The sequence below is a fragment of the Rosa chinensis genome, chromosome 4 (genome assembly GCF_002994745.2).
Source record: "Rosa chinensis cultivar Old Blush chromosome 4, RchiOBHm-V2, whole genome shotgun sequence".
Taxonomy (NCBI): Eukaryota; Viridiplantae; Streptophyta; class Magnoliopsida; order Rosales; family Rosaceae; genus Rosa; species Rosa chinensis.
Genome location: NC_037091.1, coordinates 44,667,745 through 44,689,060, shown reverse-complemented (window position 1 = coordinate 44,689,060; position 21,316 = coordinate 44,667,745). Strand labels below are relative to the sequence as shown.

Genomic DNA, 21,316 nt, shown 5'->3' with positions numbered 1-21,316 from the left:
TACTTGAGTTGATCGAGCTTGTCTAAAACTACACACACACACAGACGTTCTAAAGAGGACGTCCGCACTTTAGCGATAGTGCGGACGTCCGGGATTTCTACTCTATCAAGAGTCGATGGCGCAGCGTCTCTTGCTGGACAGAGGCCAGGGGCATCCCGGACCAGTTCGCAGTCGGGTGGAGTCGCCAGCGACTAATTTGTAGTGCTGCCCATAACCTTGAAGTTGCAGGTGAGGTCGCTGCCCAGAACCTTCGACCTCAATCGCTGTCCAGAAGCAGTTTGGAATGCCTCTGGCCTCCGTCTGCCACGATTTGCGCTGTTGTCGCCGCCTGAACGTTGCTGCAGCGTCGACGTCAGCACTTTAGCGACAGTGCGGACGTCCGCCCCTATAACAGAAAATATAGAGCTTCTTTGGGATACTCAGCCTTAGAACTCAAATAGACTTGTTCCTGCTTTAATCCTACTGCGGATATCTCTTTGTTCTTGCTTGTTTTCGCTGAGATCTTCGCTCTCTAGTGTTCGTTGTCCTACTCTAGCCGCAAGACATAAATCATTAACAGTGAAAAAATTGGAATAAGTAGGTTGAAATCTTTGTGAGAATTAGCTCGCCAACTTGGTAAGATGAATTGACATTGGCAAACTTCAAGCACTGAACCAAACGAATTTCATTCCAGCTACATGTCATTCCTGTAAAAAGAAAACTAGACATAAGGAGTATATACTTGTTTATCCGAGGACTGAGGCTTGTGCTTGTGGGTGAATGATAAGGCCGCCTTTGTTGTATAGGATTGGATTATGGATAGGTAAAACTCATTAAATTCAAGATGTATTGAAGAAAGAAATGGAAGCCAAATTCCAACTTTTCTAAGTCGAAGGCGTTCATACAACACCAAAAAGGAGAAGTTTCCTCATGAACTAATCCATCTTCCTCCAACTTGCACAAAAGTTGGAAGCCGTTTCTCCCTTCAAAGATCTAAGTTAACCTGACTTTGAGTTTACAATAAAACATTGCAAATTCAAGCTCAACTCATAGCGATGCTAAGACTATAAGATGACTTCCTTTGAAGAAACTCTATAATGACACATTTTGTAGCTCTCACAACTAAGGATAGTTCTCTGTAATCTGTTACAGGTAACTGGTAACACATTACCATATGATCTCAGCTATGAGCGATTAACACCATCTCCAATGGCTGGAAGGCGAGGAACAACTACAGTCCCTCCCCGAAGTCTTTCGAGAGCAAAACTAATCCTCAGTGGCCGACCCATCAACGCCTACGAGCAAAGCTACCTCATTCAGAAGACATTTCCAAACAGCAAACTTTGGTATGTGAAAAGAAACTTCAAGTCCCACTCACCTTTCCATCCATAGCATCTTTTGCAGACTTGGCATCATCGTCCTTGGAGAAATTAACAAATCCAAAGCCTCTAGACCTGCCTGAGTCCTTGTCATACACTATAGTCACTACAATACAAACATGCACGATTGAGATTATATAAGAGATTAAATATTACTGTGCAGCAAGTAAGCTCAGCAGGCATTTTGTCAAACACATAGATGGCAAAACGAATAAGAAGTAAATGAGCGACCAAACCACCAAAGTTGGTTCGATAAAGTGAGAGACTTTACCTTCAGTGACCTCCCCATAGGAAGAGAAAGCGTCTTTCAGGGACTTCTCGTCCAAGGACCATGACAAGCCTGCAAGATGCAAAACCCATGTCACATTAGAAACACGCTTTACTGAAGAAAAGTTGAGGTCCTTCAACTTGTTTGAAAACTGAGGCAGACCTCCGACGAAGAGCTTATTGTTTGAAGAAGAAGACAGTGGTGAACAGAAGCATCGCTGAAGTAAAATTGGGTTTTGATTTACTCCTGTTGATGCTCTTCTAGCAAGGAGCGTTAACAGAGTGTTGTTCAGCATTGCGACTCTTTTGCGCGCTTCCGCTATTTAAACGCGAAGTTTTGACCAGTAAGCGTAAACCCAATGTTTTGACCCAAAGTTTTGGTCAACCATTTAACTTAAACCTAAACCCCCCAAATTTGGGCGCGCAAATATTTCTCCAGCACAGCTTAAACATTTTGTCATTTTCAGAGTGTCTGCTACTTTTTCCGAGTTTATGTCGCCGATATGGTCACAGTTTGTACTAAAGATCAAAGCTTTGCAAATCATACAACAGCTTGAATAGAAATTTATTAATTACTCTTCCTACTAATGAGGTTTCGGAAATAGTCGGGTACAACGAGGATGAATAAAGAAGCCAACAGAAACAGCTAAAACTACATTGCAAGAAGGAAACTAAATCTATTCAGTAACTATAAGTCATATTGATCCTTATTATTTGATTGCTGGCCAAAAAGAAAATTGCACGTTTATATCAATGGAGTCTTCCAAATCTGCCGGATGAGCACTATCGAAATTTACATCTTGACCATGACTTGTCGATGCTTTACTTCCTGCGCTTATGCTCCGAGTTCCAGCAGCAGAGTATTGTTGATAGCAGTTGATCTTGGTCCAAGGAATTGAACAGGACCTGATCAAAAGTGAACATGGCCATTAGAAAAAGAACTGGTAGAATCCATCAACCTCCATCAATGTCAGAAAAATAGACCTCCATGGCCAAGGCAAGGAAATAAAGATTATAGTTAACATACCTGGGTTAACATAATGATTCTTAAGAGCCCACTCATCCCTCAAAGATGCAAACTTTTTGAATGGTGCACCTGATATTCCACCATGAAAGAAAGAAAGAAAGAGGAGTCAAGCACAGCACCGTTTTACTATTGCAGACCAGACAGACAACTCTAGCAGGAGACCTCTTCAATTTATCATTTTATTGTAATGGCAATAAGATACTAAAAAGTTAGGACAAATATTACCTTCGAGTTCCACCATTGCCTTCTTAATTACAGGCTTGAACTTCCCTGCCAAAATTTAGAAAGAGATAACTGGGTTAATTAAGAATAGTAAGGAATAACTCAATAGAGAATGATCAGCTATTCAGCTGAACTATGTTTCTACAATCTTATGTGAGCTCTAGTATCATGTTTTTTCACTCAGCATGTTGGGTTCGTTCTGTCGCATGAATATTGGGGTAAAGATTCTTGTAACAAGTGTTATAAAGAAGATAACAAGTTCTTGGAGGAGTAGCTGGCTATAAGTAACAATTGAAGAGGTAAGTGGTGGTGTTACCATGTCTCCGCTCCACATCCATTAAAGAAGTCAATGCGGTTCCACCAACTGTCCATTGTTCAACTGGAGCACCCAAATTTCCCACCTGGATATAAAACTCACGTTAGTAAAACACTTGCAAGTTCAAACAAAGAATCAAATTTGATGAACTAAGAGAAATAATGAATAAGGATTTAGTACAAGAATTGTATTAAAATAACATCTTACAGAGGAAATCAACCCTGTCTTTCCAGAATGAAGGAGAGCTCCAGCACCATAACCCAATGCATAGCAGTAGTTTGCATCAAAGTTCGTGGGCAAACCGCATCTACCTTCATAACTGCAAAGTGAAAATCAAGTACCATATAATGTCTAATACCAGGACTTAAACATGCATCAATAGGAGTATAGGACACACATTGTCTCTTTTATTATAAATGATCATAGTCATAATAAACCAGATGAACAAAGATGTTGGTACCCAAAGAAATGGCACTGTCCTGAGAAGTTCCGCTTATATTTACCCTCCTGCTTCCGTTTGGTCAATTCAGTGTCTACCATTTGAAGGAGCATTTTTTCTGTCTCGATTTTGGCAACCTGAATGTTTAACATAGTGTAAGGGTTAACAAATTAATACCATCAAAAAGTCGAACTACATAAGAAAAAATATAATTTACCTGCACATTGCCATGTGGATCTCTTTCAAGCAATAGTTGCTCTTGAATTGCTCGAGGTAGAAACTCAAAAAGCTCATGAGATTGAGGCTGAAGTTTCTTTTTCCATTCCCCCGCTTCATCAACAGCACCATGAGCTAAGATTTCATTAAGCTCTGCAATTAGTTGCTGTACCTGCAAGAAAACAAAAAACATAAACTTTTAAGAAATGCAGAGCACCCAAAAAAATAATGAGAATGGAGAAAGTTGGATAGCTGTTCAAAATCATACCTCTGGAATGAAATCAATCAGGCCTTCCGGTATAAGTACAATACCATAATTATAACCCTGTTCTGCACGTTTGCAGACAATATCTGTTATGTAATCTGTGACATTCTTGAGAGTCTGCTTCTTGGCAGCAACCTGCAGCCAAAAGAAACATTGTCAAGCCACAGAAGTAAATACATGCATTATATATATACATACATGTGTCTAGAGGGCTCTTCCAGTAAGGTGTTGAAGTCCCCTTGGTGGAAGAAAAGGATAAAAGAAAATACCTCCTCCCCAATAATCGTAATGTTTGGGCGAGTCTCCAGAGCACACTCCAATGTGATATGAGAAGCTGCACGCCCCATAAGCCTTACAACTGTGCAAATAGACAAGTAGGAGGACGATCAAGAATAGACATTAATCAAAGACTCACTTCATATCAGTGGGGCACTTTAAGTTACAGACATCAGGTAGTTGATAGAGTCCATGCTTCTATAAACCAAGATTCTATGGTACTCGAGATAGATAGTTTAATTAAAGAACGATACTTTTCGTTATCATTTTCCTCAATTATTAGCAATGGTTTACTGATGAAAGTAGAACTTGAAGGTCACAACTTTCAGGATTGGCTGGGAGAAGAGGAAGCATACTTGCAATTTCGTGCAATGAACTCAAAAGTCGGTTACTTAAATGTTGACTATCAATTATCTTTTCCTGATACACACCCTTAATCTATCAAAACATACATGTAGACTGTAAGGTTTTACAACCAGAGCACTTACAATGGTAGTACTTCCCAGTTGAACGAGCATCTGTCATTAGATTACCGATCATTTCTGAATATAGCTGCATGTTTAGAGAAAGGGAAGATCATCACTGAGTAATCCAAATTCATAAGTAAAGAACAGTTCTTCTCATAATGTTGAACAGATATTTGCTCATGCTAGATTAATAAAGAATATAGATCAATCCACACTGTATTGGCTATATTTGGAGACTTTTAAAACATAGAAAACAAGAGCTCAAAGTACATGAATACACTATACTCTGCTTCTGCCTTCCGAGTAAAAAGAAAAATATGAGAAAGAGGAAATAAAAAAAATAAAAAAGACGAAATGTGGACTCCTATAATAAGGCTACAAATATTTGAGGAAGGACTGATGAGATCCCATTAGAATCACCAAGATACAATGCCAATATTTCGCACATGACTGCAATCACTACCATGCTAAGACACATTCCACAAGGACAAGTGTGGAAGACATGCATGGCATTGAGATAAACTAAAGAATGCTCGACAAAGCGTAAATTTGGTTTTGTTGTACAATTCCCAGTGTCAGAACTTCGTTACAAACAGTGAAAATAATCAAAATATGACTAAAGAGATCATAGGAATTACCCTGCATGCTGTGTCAAATCCAAAACTTGTAGGCACCTCTTTGCATTTCAGATCACCATCAATGGTTTTTGGACATCCAATAACCCGTGTCTTCAAATTTTTACCCCTGTTATAAAAGGATAAAAATGATTTCTACATGATTGCTTAAGCTTAAGAATAGGAGCATAATCTCTTGAAACCTAAGGCATTGCACACAGACAGCAGCACTTTTGATGTCACAGAAACATATTTCATACCTGAAGTTCTCAGCAAGAAGGCAAGCATTAGTATTTGAGTCATCCCCACCAATGACCACAAGCCCATCTAAATCAAGCTTGTTCGCTGTATCTGCAGCTTGCTGAAACTGGAATGCACATGCTCAAAATTCAGTTTCCATATAACTATGGTATGACATCAAATAAACAAAAAATCTCATGAATTTTCTAAACTTGTGAAAGATATATATGCTGGTGAAATTAAGTAAACCTGTTCTGGAGTTTCAATCTTGTCTCTGCCGCTAGCAATCATGTCAAAGCCGCCCTGCATGTCAAGAGAGTCTACCTTAATTGGCTACGGAGAACAATTATATCTCTAAATTTTATTTTTCAACAAATTAATAAAGTATACAAGAGCAATCCACAGGGCCAGCAAACATTTCTTGCCACACAAGAAACAAACTAAACACAAAATTGATTGAAAAATCGTAACAGAGATACCTGATTTCTGTATGGATACACATACTCGGTTGACAATTCGACATACTTTCCCTTCATCACTCCGGCCGGACCGCCCCTAAATCCATACATTGTGCTTCCAGTAGTACGCTGCTGCAAGTAATCTAACACACACATAATTGGAAAAGAAAAAAAAATTATTATACAAACTCTTCAATGCCAATATTTGAAACTGACGTAAGAAGCCACAGGGTCACCCTCACCGAAAATCCCAGAAATCACATTGTGTCCACCGGGTGCTTGTCCACCGGAGAGAACAACTCCGATCTTCAAACTCTTATCCTTGGACAGAGCCGATGAAGCATCACCGGCGTTTAGCGAAGCCGAGGGCTGGCCGAATAGGTTAGGGAACAACTTGGCAATCTCATCTGCAACCACATATTTCACAGTTGAATAACCACAGTAATATATTTCAGAGAAACAATCATGAATCATATTAAGTACGTGATTGTTGATCAAGTGTTTTATGATATGAAGTGGTGGTGACCTGGATTTCCGGCGGAGGAGCTTTTCGGGCCATCGACGACGGAGAAGGGGGCTTTGAGGACGGAGGGGAGGGGAAGGAGAACGTCGAGGCGGCTGGTTTGGACTTCGCTGTAGACGGAGGCGGAGCGGCCAGGCACGGCCTTGGCATTGGCTGTGGAGGAGGACATGGTCGCCGTCAAAGTTGTGTGGGAGAGGGAGAGAGAGAGAGAAGAGAGAAGAGGTAGAATGTGTGTGGAGTGGCGGTTTTGGCTTTTGAAGCGGAGAGTTCGTTATGCAAAGCATTGCGGATCCGCCAAGTCAGGGTCAGGTCCTTTATTAGTTACTCGTTTGGGTTATAAACTTTAAAAGCTGTTCATTCTTTTAATTTAAATAATGTTTTTAACTCTTCATTTACCAAGAGATGGTTCTTCACTTACTCAAACACATACGCCATGCATGTACAACCGGTAACAGTTCTACTTTTTCCAATTATGATGTGTGAATTTTGTCCCTTCAATGATTTTTTTTGAAATAGAAGTTGAATGCATTAGATTAACAGCCAAAGGCTAGAGTCTACAAGAACTTACATAAGAAATCAGGCAAGAAAATCCGAACTACCTACCTAAGCTAGAGCAGATCATTAAAATCTCTGAGACACTCACATTTAAGCGAGCCTATACAAGAAGTCTGATTGCAACATAAGACACCAACAGAGAGAGGACAATCATGGTATTAGGAAAGGAGAGAAGTCTGGTTCAGCAATATTAAACAGAAGTGTTTTGGTAGCATCCTCACTATAAAGTATACTGTTCCAGATTGCATATCTCATTCACTCAGTGTAGCCGGTCATGTTCCAGATTCTTTTTATATTTACAAACGTTAAAGATCCAATTAATTTGAAATTACAGTCCACAGAGCAATGGCTAGCCAAAAAGAATTTAATGTTCGTCTTTGCTTTCTGTTTAACTAGTGCTCAACATTCTTATATTATGCAATGTACGTATATTTCCATTTTATTGGAAAGAAAAGATGTTCGATCCATAAATAGTAGGCTATGTCTTACCGAAGGACTTTAGAGCTTTGGCTGCCTTAGCATATGCTTTATGTGATCCCAATTTCTTATGATTATCCTCTTTCTGTTGGTGTCTTATGTCTATTGCACTCATATATCAAATAAGTTTACATATGTGAAATCTATTGCTTACGTATCATTTGTGGATGTGTAGGTTTGAACATGAATGCTTTCAAGGCTTTTAAAACCAATGTTCCAATTGCATGGAGCCCTAATCTGTATATAACTCTGGTGAGGGGAATCCCAGGAACTAGGAGGCTTCACAGGCGTACTTTAGAGGCATTACGTCTTTGAAAATGCAACCGAACTGTCATGCGATGGAACACTCCTACTGTTAGGGAAAATGATCCAACAGGTTTGATATAAGCTCAGAGTGCAGGCATTTCTAGATTAGGTCACCTGGTCTGTCTATAGGTGATAATTTGAGCATGTAAATTTTCTATACAGGTCAAGAGATTGGTTGTGGTTGAGACAGAAGAGATGCATAAGGCCCGAAAACAAAAGGAGGCAGACCACCGAGCTCCTCGTCCCCCATTGATTATAAATCACCTCCCTGCTTCTGCAAATGGTTCTTCTTCATAGCCTATGTAATTGACTAGAGGTCAGCTCTCGGTTTCTTAGACGTGGGTCTCCTGAGTGAGGAGACGAATTTCTCTAGTAGTGTATTTTGTTATAAGCTACCAAATCTGGATCCAGTTGTTCATCAACTTTTATCTTTGGTCTTTTGTCTGAAATTTTGCACTGGTTCTGAACTAGGTGGAGAACACTGATCGAAACGAGTAATCTTGCAATTAAATAGGCCTTTTGTTTGCATATGCATTATTAGAAGGTTTGATTTGGTGAAATGCCTGATTTTCAGACGAGCAAATGAGCAATTCATGCATCTGTTGTGTTGTAAAGTTATTTTTGGTTGAATAAAGATCTATTATTCCATTGCATTCTAAATACAAACAGTATTTAATTTATCATGGGACAGATTATAGACAAAAATAATAATGAAATGTCTAAAGCATGGAACACACTGCTTTCTGTTCTTTTTAATTGCTGAGGACCAATATTACAGAATAGTCTCTATACCTACTAGGGTCCCTCTTTTGCCTCGATTCTTATCTTCTCCATATCCTCAACTATCATGTCATTAGAGTTCTTCAGCTCTTTGCTACTGTCATCAGTGTTATTGTGCTGCTGGCCTTTGTACTGGTGTCTCATCGCAAAGGCAAGGAAAAATAGGAAATTTAAAGTTCTTAGAGCTGCAAGCAGCAAATAGAAGTTATCTAGCCTTGCATTGTTCAGATCACTTCTCAGCCAGCTTTTATGAGTTACTTTATCCACCACGGTCACCAACTGACTGCTTACATAGAACCCCATTGAGATGGTGCTTAAGAAAAGCCCTGTGCTCATAGACTTCATCCTCTCTGGTGCCTCTCTGATGAAAAATTCAAGTTGTCCTACATAGGCAAAAGCTTCCCCAGCACCCACTAGGAAGTATTGTGGAACAAGCCAAAAGGCACGTATTTTTGTATTTTGGTCAACACCTATCTCCCTTCTCTGTTTCTCTACTATTGCGGAAGCGATCATAGCAGCCACTGAAAACATTAGTCCAATTCCTACTCTCTGAAGGCTTGTGAGTCCTTGGGGACTCTTGGTGAGTTTTCGAGCAAGGGGGACGAAAAGTTTCTCATTTAGGGAGGTGAAGAGGAGAATGGTGATGAAGAGAAAGGCCGAGAAGGAACCAGAAGGGATTTCAAAGGAACCGACTTTCCGGTTCATGAAGGTCGCTTGTTCAATGGTGAAGCTAGTCATTTGAGGGTAGACCGTCCAAAAGAGAATACATGTTGACCAGATTGGCAAGAGCTTGAAAACCAGTTTCACCTCTTCAACTTGAGTCACTGTGGCTACTATCCAAGGGTTGCTTCTTTTTTCTTCACTAGCGGCATATTCATCTAGTATTGCAGCTTTGTCGAGACACCTAACATAGGAAGAATATTAGTGAATGGATAAAGGAGATACCCTCTTCCTGAATGCAATGGCTTTATATGTAAACTTACTTGAGTTTCTCTGTGTGTGGAATCTTGGCTTCTTGGTATTGATTCAAAAGGCTTGGATGAGAAGGATAAGGATGAACCCTCTTCTTCCATGCCAAAAATATCACCCTCCACATCATAGTCAAAGGGCTGCCTCAAGGCTTTTTGAATCGATGAATGGTGTTCCCAAGAGTAACACGATGAGAGCAATCACCACTGTCCCTGCTGATATTCCATAACCGAGTCATCGGCCAATATTGTCTTGTATATACACCAGGACGAGTACCGCAAACAGAGAACCAATGCTGATGCCAAAATAGAACCTGTTGAAGAAAAAGATCAAGGACTTCTCTTCCTTTGGGTCTGAGGAATCAAATTGATCAGAGCCAAAACCTGAGACGTTGGATTTTATTCCACCGCCACCTAGTGCTGTAAGGTATAAGGCAGCATAGAGCAGGGCTAATTGGCTGCCTGTGGCCTCAATGCATTCTTGGTTGCCTTCACACGCAGGGGGTCTCATTCTCAGAACGGATGTGGCTATTGTTAACAAAGTTATCCCCTGAAGCAAGAAAAACCGGTATTATTGGACTTACCATGAAAATGTATCTTGTTGATTGTGTGAAATCATGTCAGAAAGAACAGTCTTGAATCACAGCTTAGCAACATGTAACATGCCAGATCATTGACAAGAGATCGTTTCTTTGGAGTTGTAATCCGAAAAACTTACCAGAGCAGTTAAGGTTGCAGAGAGTAGAACAGTCAGGTAGCGTCCAAGTTTGGCATCTGCAACGAAACCACCAAGAAGGCCAAGGAGATTCAAAGTGCCCATGAAATTGGTGACTATGGTTTCAGACTTTGCCGAAGTTAAATGTAAATTGCCAACCAAGTAAGCCACTAAATACATGGATATGCACATCACACAGATCCTCTCAGAGAGCTCAGTTACTGCACCATAGTAATTCAAGATATTTGAAACTGGTTAATATACATACATGGTATTAGGAAAAGAGAGAAGTCTGGTTCAGCAATATTAAACAGAAGTGTTTTGGTAGCATCCTCACTATAAAGTATACTGTTCCAGATTGCATATCTCATTCACTCAGTGTAGCCGGTCATGTTCCAGATTCTTTTTATATTTACAAACGTTAAAGATCCAATTAATTTGAAATTATAGTCCACAGAGCAATGGCTAGCCAAAAAGAAAGGTATAAATAAGGATATGCAAACTTTATGTTTCAATAACATCATGATATGTGAACTGGCATTGAACCAAAAACTAGGTATTTCAATTGAGAATGATTGCAACCAATACAGTAAACTAACTAGTGAACATGTAGGACTGTCCAATGCAATATCATTCTAGAATCACTTCTACCTCTACAATAGCACAAAAACAAACTCATCTATAGTTACATAATATCAACCAACGTTTAAAACTCCTCTAATCCTCCTAATAAATTAGCTTTACTGAAAGTGTGAAAAAGTGGCCAGCAAGATCTGACCCTTATGAAAATGAAACTCAATTGGATTACTTAATAAGTATGCTTGTTTTTTCTCTCATAAAAAATGAAATGAAACAAGTGAATTTTTGTCACGACAACTAGCCATGCAATTTTTCTCACTAAGGAAAAAGGCATACAAGCACGACTACCTGTACTAAAAACAAAGCATTTATATTTCATTGGGTGCACTAGCCTGCCCTGAATCATTATATATATGTTTTGGGCAATACAGTTGGAAGGTTATGAACATCTTACTGCATACCATTATAACTGAGCTACAATGTATTTGTTAGCATACAATACGCTGACATATAGCCAAACTAAAACTGAGCTATTTTTTGTCAAAAAAAAAAAAGGAAAATATAAAAAAGATGAAAACAGAGTCTCAATGAGAATTTGTGTTGTCATGAATTAAATAGCTAGTCACCAACTAGGGAATCATGATATTGCCTAGTTGACACAATCATTAGCATACTACAACTAAGGAATATATCGTACCTGTGGTTCACACTTTACAGCGTATACAGTAGCACCATCACGCGATCATCATACTCTTTGGTACTCGTGGGAGGAAACAAAAAGTACCTGCCACCATATAGCTCCATGAGAAATACTGAAAAGTGATAGCAAATCATGTAAGAAGGCTAAGGAATTATGTCAGTTAAACTAATTCACTCTATATATACTCTATATCCATATATTCAACGCCCTCCTATCAAAAGCAGATACCAAATTCTAAAACACTTTCGAGTCCATGTATCCCAAGTATATCATGCTTCAAACCCAAATACCATCAAGCATATAAAATTGTCCAGAAAACTCACTAAATTGTCCAGAAAACTCAAAAGGGATGAAGCTTAATGAACATTGCTCAGCTCTTAGTCCTAACTCCTAACCATGCTTAACATTACATTATATCCAATGTGATGACAATTTCAACTCAATACAAAGTTCCAAACTTATAGCAAAGTTTCAATTTTCTTCTTTTAGCTATTCATGAGTTGATTCAGTTAATAAATATGAAAATTTGAACTAGGAAGTGTTCACAAGGCTGGCCACAATGAAGAAAGGTTCAGTATTATGATATCCTCCAGTCCTCCTAATAAATTAGCTATACTGAAAGTGCGAAGATGAGCTGATCTGATTTGGATTTTGTGCATTTCAAAAGGTTCAAACAATCAATCCTATATATACACACAAGGAGACTAGCTATTATTTGCAGAAGCACAAATACGAATGTACCAAGAACTGAAACAAATTGAGAGGAAAACAGCATGACCTATCAAACAAAATCATAGAAGAACGAAATCCAGAAATGCATAGAAGAAGTGAACCCTTACACTCGACGAACAAAATCAAAAGAGAAATAGTCGAGCTAGCTGAGCGAAAATCAAGAACGCACACCAAGTGTTCGACGAAATGACTATAACAAAACTTCAAGAATCAACCGCAATTACTTGTAGAAAACCACAATCGAACACATAAGAGTTGTGGATGGGAGAGAAGAAAGTACCTACTGTGAAGTGCCTGAGCAATGGGAGAGCGGAGGAGGCTGGAGAAATGGGAGTTAGGAGGAGCTCACTGCGTTTTGAGAGACGAGGCCGGAGCAATGTACGTTCTGAGGAGAGTGAGAGAGAGACGAGGGAGAAGTCTGAGTTTTGTAACGGGCCAATTTTATAAATGTGATAATTTTTTGTGGGCTGAATTCACAGCGTGGAACGGGAAAACTCTGTAAATTTTAATAAAAGTGTGATTTTATAGCGTTCTTTACAAGCATGCCGTAATTTTCTTGAAAATTTTGCAAGATTTACTGTGTGCATCGAATACACGACGTAAATGATACTCATTCACAGCACGCAATTTCTATTTGGTGGGGAGGCTGAATACTTGCGGAGCGGTGGTGATGGACTCATTCCGAGGTGCTGTGAGATTGATGTGGAGGTTGTCTGGGACCGTGGAGGTCCAACCACGGGGTGAACGTTTCATTTTCACGTTCACTCATGAGAGGGATGTCTCTCGTGTGAAGAAAGGTGGGCCGTGGGGTTTTCAACGAGCTATGATCCTTTTGAATGATTATGATGGCTTCTCGAACATCTCTACCGTGAAGCTAGACTTTGTTTGGATCTGGGTTACGCTGCAGGGTATTCCTCCGAGCATCTTGATGGAACCTACTATCCAGTTGTTGGTGGGACAATCAAAGAGGTCCTGGAGGTGGACATACGGCGCTACGCAGGGGAAAAGCTCGAGTAAGGCTGGTTCTTTCCATCAATGATCTGGTGCGTCTTTATTGTAGGGTTAGGGTTTCTCCTGTTGATGTCCTAACCCTTCAATTCAGGTATGAAAGGCTCCTAGGGCGCTGTCGCTCCTATGCTATGCTAAATCATGGCAACCAGAGATGCCTTAGGGAGGAAGAATCGAAGACTGACACCGTGGCTGAGGCGGGGTCACAGCCGGCGATGGGGCCAATCATTCTAGCCCTGGTTTTTAGGGCAAACATCCAGCCTTCTATTTCTTCCTCACTGCTTTCTGCTTTCAAGGTTCCCAACTTGTTGAAGAAGAAATCAGTGCAGATCCGATCGCTTCCGAAGCTTGTGACATCTTCCGAAATTGAAGGAACCTTTGCTCAAGCACCAGTGGTGGGGGTGCGTCGTCCCAGGGAAGAGGATGATCATGAGGATGGTAAGCGTGCCAAACTGCTCTTGTTCCGGTCAACTTGCAGTTAGAAAACCTTGGCCTCAAGTTTTCTTCCGAAGGTCTGGTCAATGTGAAGGTGACTTAGGCTCCCAAAGTTTACAAGAAGAAGGGCAAGCCTCGTGATCAGAGATTCAAAGCAAAAGGTTCACCGGTGGCGTCCACCTGTGGCGGCTCTGAGTCCATGGTGTCGGGGTCCCTTGATGGAGGGTTTGTTGGTGTGCATGATGGGTTGACATCTTTGGAGACCGTCTCCCATTCCGGGTAGGAGATGAACCCCTACATCATGTAGGGTGCGATGTGTCTTGCTTGATGATGGCGACATACACCAGGAAGGTCTTAGGCATCAAAGTGATCAAGGAAGTGTCTCATGTTAGGAGACGTAAGGTTTCATATTTTATTTTATTGCTTTTGGCTAGTAGTTTTCTCTTTCGAACTTTAATTTTTTTTTGGATTTCCCTTTGGTCATTAGTACTCTATGAGCTTGCATTGTTATATGAGGGGTATATGTACCCTTCATGATTCACCGAGTGAGGATCATCATAATTTCTATCAACGGATTAGTCTTCTGTTGCCCTCAACAACAACAAACAAACAAAAAAACTATAACTAAAATCTCAATTAAATTCAAATTTCTCCAAAAAGATGTTCACATCTGGTAAATCGTTGACTTTGAAATATATATATATATATATATATATATATATATTGGGGGAGAGAGAATGAGAGAGAGAGAGTGGCTTGCCCTCCACAAGCTTGCATCAATATTTGAATAGGCAATCTGAATAGACACGGGTAAACAGTGAGTTGTCCGGTTGTCCAGCTTATTGTAACCAACTCTATATCATCTATAAATGCAACAAGTCACTTGTAACTAACTCTATATCATCTATAAATGCAACAAGTCACAGTAGTGATAGTGCCTATATTCCACGGATGTTGCTTAGGGCATCTGATTACAGTACTCTGCCTTGACCACAACATATCATCTATAGCGTGTACTTGAACTTGGTGAAAGTCTGAAACATATTCTGTAATTCAAAAGTAAATTTACAAACTCCTCACTTTAGAGGAGCCGGATCCGAGTTGAATAGTTAGACCTTAATTCAATGAGAATATTAATATAACTGGTATTATAAATGGGGGCGGATCCGTGGCATTACAAATTATAGTTAAAATTATACTTCAATTACCAACCATTAGATTAAAAGGTTATCAATGGATGAGATTAGTCATAAAGAATATATCATTACCTATTATTTTTCTTTTCTTTTCTTTTCTCTTTAATTAATTAATCAAATCTATTTATTATGACTTAATAAAAATCAATAATTGCTATTCTGATTTGGAATACAATTAAGGAATCAAATCTTTCAATTGTTTTCCTATTGAAACTCATCTACTGAAAAGAAAAAGAAATCGATCAGATGAGGCCTTTGACGAAGCATGATGAAAACTGATTGGTTCTTTCTCACCGTTTCCTCATCAAGATGACAGAGCAAAATCAAGATTCATCATATTTTCATTGCATATCTCCAATAGGTTACCCTTAATTCTTTTCTTTTTCTTTCTGTTTGCTCTAAATATTGTACAGTTCATGCCATTTGTTGATGATAAACATCAGGTCTCATGATATCTAGTTGAGTAGTTGACGTTGTGTAAAATTCTTTCATGTTCATTTATTTGTTAAAGTTTTCATTTAGTTCATCAAAGGCCTCATCTGATCGATTTCTTTTTCTTTTTTGAGGAGTAGATGAGTTTCAATAGGAAAACAATTGAAAGATTTGATTCCTTAATTGTATTCCAAATCAGAATAGCAATTATTGATTTTATTAAATCATAATAAATAGATTTGATTAATTAATTAAAAAGAAAAGAAAAGAAAAGAAAAATAATAGGTAATGATATATTCTTTATGACTAATCTCATCCATTGATAATCTTTTAATCTAATGGTTTGTAATTGAAGTATAATTTTAACTATAATTTATGATGTCACGGATCCGTCCCCATTATAAATTTATAAGAATGAAAGATAAGCATATTCAGTAACTCCTAGCTCCCAATATATTTTAGGGAAAATGGCCATTTACCCTAAATTGAGCTACATTAACCCCATTTACCCAAGCATCTTATAAGATTCCCACTTACCCAACAAATTATATATTTTTTGCCCTAATGCCTAATTAAGTATTCTTTTATTATTTTTTGTATATTATTGAGACAATTTTGCCCTCCCTGCCATTGTCACTTAGAGAGAAGTCAAAGAAGACTTGATCGGAGTCCTGTCAATGCTCGCGGGAGTCTGGTCACCAAAATTCCTCAAAACACTAGTCGGATATCTCATAAGTCACGGAAGAATATTATTGCCCCCTAAGAAAAACAGTATCCCTAATAAAAACATTATTGCCCCTCAATAATATTATTATTGCCTCCCATTAATATCATTATTTCCCTTGAACAACAGCTTCTGCTCCTCCGGCTCCAGCCTCGGCTTCCCTGAAACAAGTTCCTTCAATTCCCGTATCAATCATCAAAAATCTAACGCAATCAAACACCTATGCACTTTCATAACAGTCACAACTATAGCGAACACTATAATCATTAATTAATCATCATAACCATTCACAAAACCCTAACAATCTCACTATATTCCTATGCCTCACGATCCCCAACACCTCCACCTCCGCCAGAACCCCTCAGACAAAAAAAAAAATTGTTGAATTGATTGGCAACAACCAAGAGAGGTCGGAATTATCTGCGATGATGCTTGGCAACAGAAATCAGGAAGTGTAGATGTTGAATTGATCGGCGACGGAAATCGGGAATTGAGGTCGGAAAGGACAACTTTGGCGATGAGGTTGATGGACTGGCCAGATCGACACTAAAGTGGCCGGCCTGAGGTCTTAGACAGACGAATCCGGTGACAGCCCTGACCCGGAACAAAACCCGATTCCGAACTCCAGGACTTGCAGAGGCTGCAATTGTGACGATCCTCTTCTTCTTGAATCTTCTTCGCGTGGCGGTGGTCTTGGAATTGGAGATGCAGTCGAGGTCGACGGCGACAGCAACCGATCCAGCACGTCACCGATCTGAGATTGAGGGGCAGAGGGACAATGGAGAAAGATAAAAGAAGAGGAAGTAATTGGACTTGGAGGTGGCAGAGGATGTAACCGGACTTGGTGGCCGAGTAGTTCAACCAGAGGGCCTCGGCGAAGTTCCTGCAATGAACTGAGTGTGTGTGTGTGTGTGTGTGTGTGTGTGTGTGTGTGTGTGTGTGTGTGTGTGTGTGTGTGTGTGTGTGTGTGTGAGAGAGAGAGAGAGAGAGTCTGAGAGTGTAATTTGTTAATTAAAGTGAGGACAAAACTGTCATTGATGTTTAAATTAGATAAATGAGATTAAAAACTTCTTAGTGGAGTAAGTGGACAATTTTTAGGTTCAAATTGTGTAAATGGTCAATATCCCTATATTTTAATACCCAGACCTAAATTTATTGGGAGTATTAATATAAACTGGTATTATAAGAATAAATGAAGAAAGAAATACCAAGCTTTGCCAATAAGAAGATAATTACTGTACTTTCGTGAGGGAATAATCGACACACTACTATAATAGGAAAGGAAACTTAATTGACCCACGACAGTTGTTGAAGCAACCGTTGTTAAGACATTTTTCATTCAGCTTTGTGCAAATGCGCAACAGATGCCAAACTTGTCTCGTCACAAATACACAAAACCAAAAAGTAGCTTATTATCATTCAATAACAAATTAAGACTTCCCTACACAGTCCTCAGCTGAAAATCCTAAAATATAAATTCATTTGCTATACAACAAAATGCCCAATCAGGCACAAAGAGCTAAGTACCAAAGATGTAGGCATTAAGCTTAACATTGGTCTTATATATTTTTTTTTATCAAATAAGAACTTCATTAATAATGAACTGCTTACAACGAGTTTTAGGTGACATCTCTTACTCAGAAATGGCCACTAGACTTCACACTGGAACTCTATAATGACTGACTCTAAACTTGCACTACAACTGTATGGCAAAGACAATAAGCGCAAGAGCAGTGAATCCCTGACATCTTACCTCTCATCCAGCCAGTAAGAACTCTAAGACTAGACAACTCACTTGTGTCGACGCTAACTCACCAACCAGAGTCCGCCTGACCAGTTTTTGATCGACCAAGCCAACACTCGTTGTGACCTAACCTCGACCAAAAGGATTGCCGGACATTCAGACCTGAGACTAAAGAAAACCCAACACCATCACCACCCTATTGTCAACACCATTAATCCACCACTGCTCCAAATCGCCATCACCTCCAACCCAACCCAAACAGGAACGTCCCACTAGAAGGCCAAGGATGATTGTCTATGCAATTGCCAGACATTTTTGCCACCGCTGCTGACCCAACTCCAGAATAGGAACGACCCTCTAGACGGCGAAAGAGAAGATTGTCTCTGGCACACACTTAGTAGCGTCTTATTACCAACAACACACTACTTGCCAAACAAAAACTAAAAGCTTTTTTAAAAAAAAAAAATAGCAGCACCTAATGGACCTAGAAAAGTACCCGACTCCCAAATACCACCAGGCCCAGGCCTGGCCCACACTTGCTTAAGGCCCAGACCGCCACCACCTTCAGACCCCGACTACCGTCAACCAAGCATCGCCGGCCAAGCCCCGACAGAACACATCACCCAGCCCACCACCTCCACCTCTATCCTCGCAAGCCCAACAAACCAGCGCCGAAGCACTCGCCGCCACCTCTGCTGCGCAATCTTAGACACTCGCCACCGGAGACTGACCGCCACCAACATCATGCCATCCTCCCTTTCGCACCGCAGATCCACACCAGCCCAGCCAACCAAAACCCATTCCCAGGTCAGGTCGAAGAGACCCAATCCTGGACAGAACAGATCAGCACCCCTATGACCACGACGTGCCCCTTGCCATGGAACTGCACGACCACCAAGCCTCGCCACCACAGACACAGCATAAGCCAGCATGCTCTGACTACGCTCCGTCCAGATTGGCGAAACACTATAAAACTAAGAAAAACTAAGAAAGCAAAGACCCCTCCCGGACCGAGATGCAGTAGCAGATTCGCCCGCTACGGTCGGCCGGGAGAGCCAACCCACGAGATCTGGTTTTCTTGTTCTTTGGCACGTGAGGTGCGTTCTTTCGGTTTAGGGTTTTATGTCCATAAACCTGATTTTTGGGTTGTAAATTTCCGTTGGTCTTATATTTGATGATTTAAATCAAATAGGAAGGGATGCACTAAGATCTTGAGAGATCCTCTACTTGGTCAGACTAGGATAATTATCCAAATGATAAATGCCAAAACTTCAAATATACTTGGCATAAATAATAGTAACTAAAGCAGGAGAGATATAATACTCACTAGAAATAAGGCTGTCTATGTAGGTAAAGCCTACATGAGACTCAATATCAAGTTCGTCTTCTATTCTTGGCGAAAGTAAAGAGTTGAATGATACTTGAAAAACTAGTGCAAACAGAGATAGGGAAAGTGTTGTGCGAACAATAGCAGAAAGAAAACTTAACTTCATTAATTAGTTATCAGACTACAATCACATACTTATATAAAACAAAGTGAGCCTTCAACAACAGGAGATTTAAGACTCAGCACTAACCAACCTAAAATCTATAGTTAAATTATTTTCCTTTAGTTCAGATTTGCCTCTGGTAAATCGTTGATTCGTTGCATAGGGCCTAGAATTGAGTTTCTTCCATTGTATTAGATGATGCATCTGAAATGATTGGACCTTGACTTCGACCCTTTTGTAATGATCCACTCCACCATTTCGGTTCCTCTTTGTATGTACAACCTTGTATAGCCCATTGCGACGCTTCAAATATCAAGACACTCCTATGGTGTTCTAGAGGCATATAAGATTATAAGCGACAGAACCCTATTAAAATTCTTTGTATCCTCCTTCTAATCAGGAGGATGCAGATCTGAACTGGCCGAGGACCTCCTCGTTTCTGGTAGCTTTAAAATCATTTTCCTCATCTTCCAATCCTACCGAGCCAATACATACTACTCCAATCTCCACCCCTTATAGGATCCATCACGAAAATTGAAAATATAAATAAATAAATAAATGTAATTTGATATCAAATCGAAAAGAAAAATAATGGACACAAAATTGATATTGGATGCAGATATGTATTCGGTTATGCAATCTCTCGATCTTTCTCAAGACGTTGACAACAAAGTTCTATACTGCAAACTTCAACAAAGAGTAGTAATCAATAAAAATGAATCATCAAAAACCCTGTCAACACATATATTTTACGAGATTGTTGGCGAGAGATTATTTTAGAAAGAGATCTACCTCTGGTAAATCGATGAATCGATGAATAAGCCTCTCTGGCATCGTCAATATCTCTTGATCTCCGCATTCGACTTCTAGAGATCTCATGACCAACCTCCACCATGGGAGAAGATGCCGGCTATAAAAGGGAAAAGAGAAGAGGAAGAAGTCAGTAGTTTGCTACTTTGGTTTGTGTACACCAATGAACATCGTTGGTCGACCTCTCCTATGTCGATGATACATATCGGTATACCCTAATAATTTGGATCCTTAAACAAGCCCAACTTGGAATTAGATCATTGATCTCTCATTCTTATATAAAAAGAGCCTACATAAATATTTATTATCTCATCAAATAAAAATAGATAGTTACAAATTATTGTACATAGTAAATATCATATGAACTCACTAGCTAAAGGATCTTATGTGTTAACTCAGTGGTTAGAGCACCCACTACCTAAGATCCATGTCATAGGTTCGAGTCACCATGGGGGTAGGAGTGAAATCATTTGATCCTCTTTAATTTAATAAGAAAAATAAATAAATAAATAAATAACTCACTAGCTAAAGATCAGAGATCAATACCTAAGTAATATTGGAAGAACCAGGTGCATTGATGAGCTGAGGAACTTAAGGATGATCGATGTTGTGATCATCCTGGGTAGACGGTAAACTAAGTTTGAGTGTTAAGTCCATCAATCTTCTGAAGTTGGTCAGCACAAATAATATGAAATGAATAATTAAAGCTAGCAAAAGTAAAACTTAACCAACAGCTCGAGAGGGAAATAAATGAAGAAAGTATTTGTAAACAAAAATTTTAAATAAATTGTGTAGGGAAAGGATTGTTGATAAGGGTATATACCCAGTTTGGTAAATCATTGATTCGATGAAAGAATCATGCATCAGACTAGCATATTCATCATCTTCATCCTTGGCCTGAGAATCATCAGAATCTTTCACCATTTTGCCTCTCTACATAACCAAAATTTGATCAAAAGGAGATGATGAGGGATAGT

General features: G+C 39.5%; 2 protein-coding genes and 2 pseudogenes across 3 annotated transcripts; 1 reads left to right on the top strand and 3 right to left on the bottom strand.

Annotated features, from left to right (window-relative positions):
• Window positions 1-808: 808 nt before the first annotated feature.
• LOC112201027 (glycine-rich RNA-binding protein 4, mitochondrial) lies at window positions 809-1,936 on the bottom strand. The gene is made up of 4 exons (XM_024342035.2): window positions 1,789-1,936; window positions 1,630-1,698; window positions 1,358-1,464; window positions 809-1,274 (listed from the first exon to the last, which is right to left on the bottom strand). The coding sequence occupies exons 1-4, from the start codon at window positions 1,919-1,921 to the stop codon at window positions 1,164-1,166; spliced, it is 420 nt and encodes a 139-aa protein (XP_024197803.1). The 5' UTR covers window positions 1,922-1,936; the 3' UTR covers window positions 809-1,163.
• Window positions 1,937-2,166: 230 nt separating this feature from the next.
• On the bottom strand, window positions 2,167-6,941 carry LOC112200784 (pyrophosphate--fructose 6-phosphate 1-phosphotransferase subunit beta). Of its 2 annotated transcripts, none has more exons than XM_040518573.1 (16): window positions 6,692-6,941; window positions 6,408-6,572; window positions 6,187-6,308; window positions 5,957-6,010; window positions 5,728-5,834; window positions 5,492-5,597; window positions 4,875-4,938; window positions 4,380-4,468; window positions 4,114-4,227; window positions 3,847-4,017; window positions 3,651-3,766; window positions 3,398-3,509; window positions 3,191-3,275; window positions 2,878-2,922; window positions 2,653-2,721; window positions 2,167-2,531 (listed from the first exon to the last, which is right to left on the bottom strand). In XM_040518573.1, the coding sequence occupies exons 1-16, from the start codon at window positions 6,855-6,857 to the stop codon at window positions 2,461-2,463; spliced, it is 1,656 nt and encodes a 551-aa protein (XP_040374507.1). In that variant the 5' UTR covers window positions 6,858-6,941; the 3' UTR covers window positions 2,167-2,460. The 2 variants fall into 2 exon arrangements, with proteins under 2 accessions (XP_040374507.1, XP_024197568.1); XM_024341800.2 differs by having other exon boundaries at window positions 4,114-4,245; window positions 6,692-6,940.
• Window positions 6,942-7,800: 859 nt separating this feature from the next.
• LOC121052945 lies at window positions 7,801-8,645 on the top strand (annotated as a pseudogene).
• A 6-nt stretch (window positions 8,646-8,651) lies between these two features.
• LOC112200411 lies at window positions 8,652-12,910 on the bottom strand (annotated as a pseudogene).
• Between the last annotated feature and the right edge of the window lie 8,406 nt (window positions 12,911-21,316).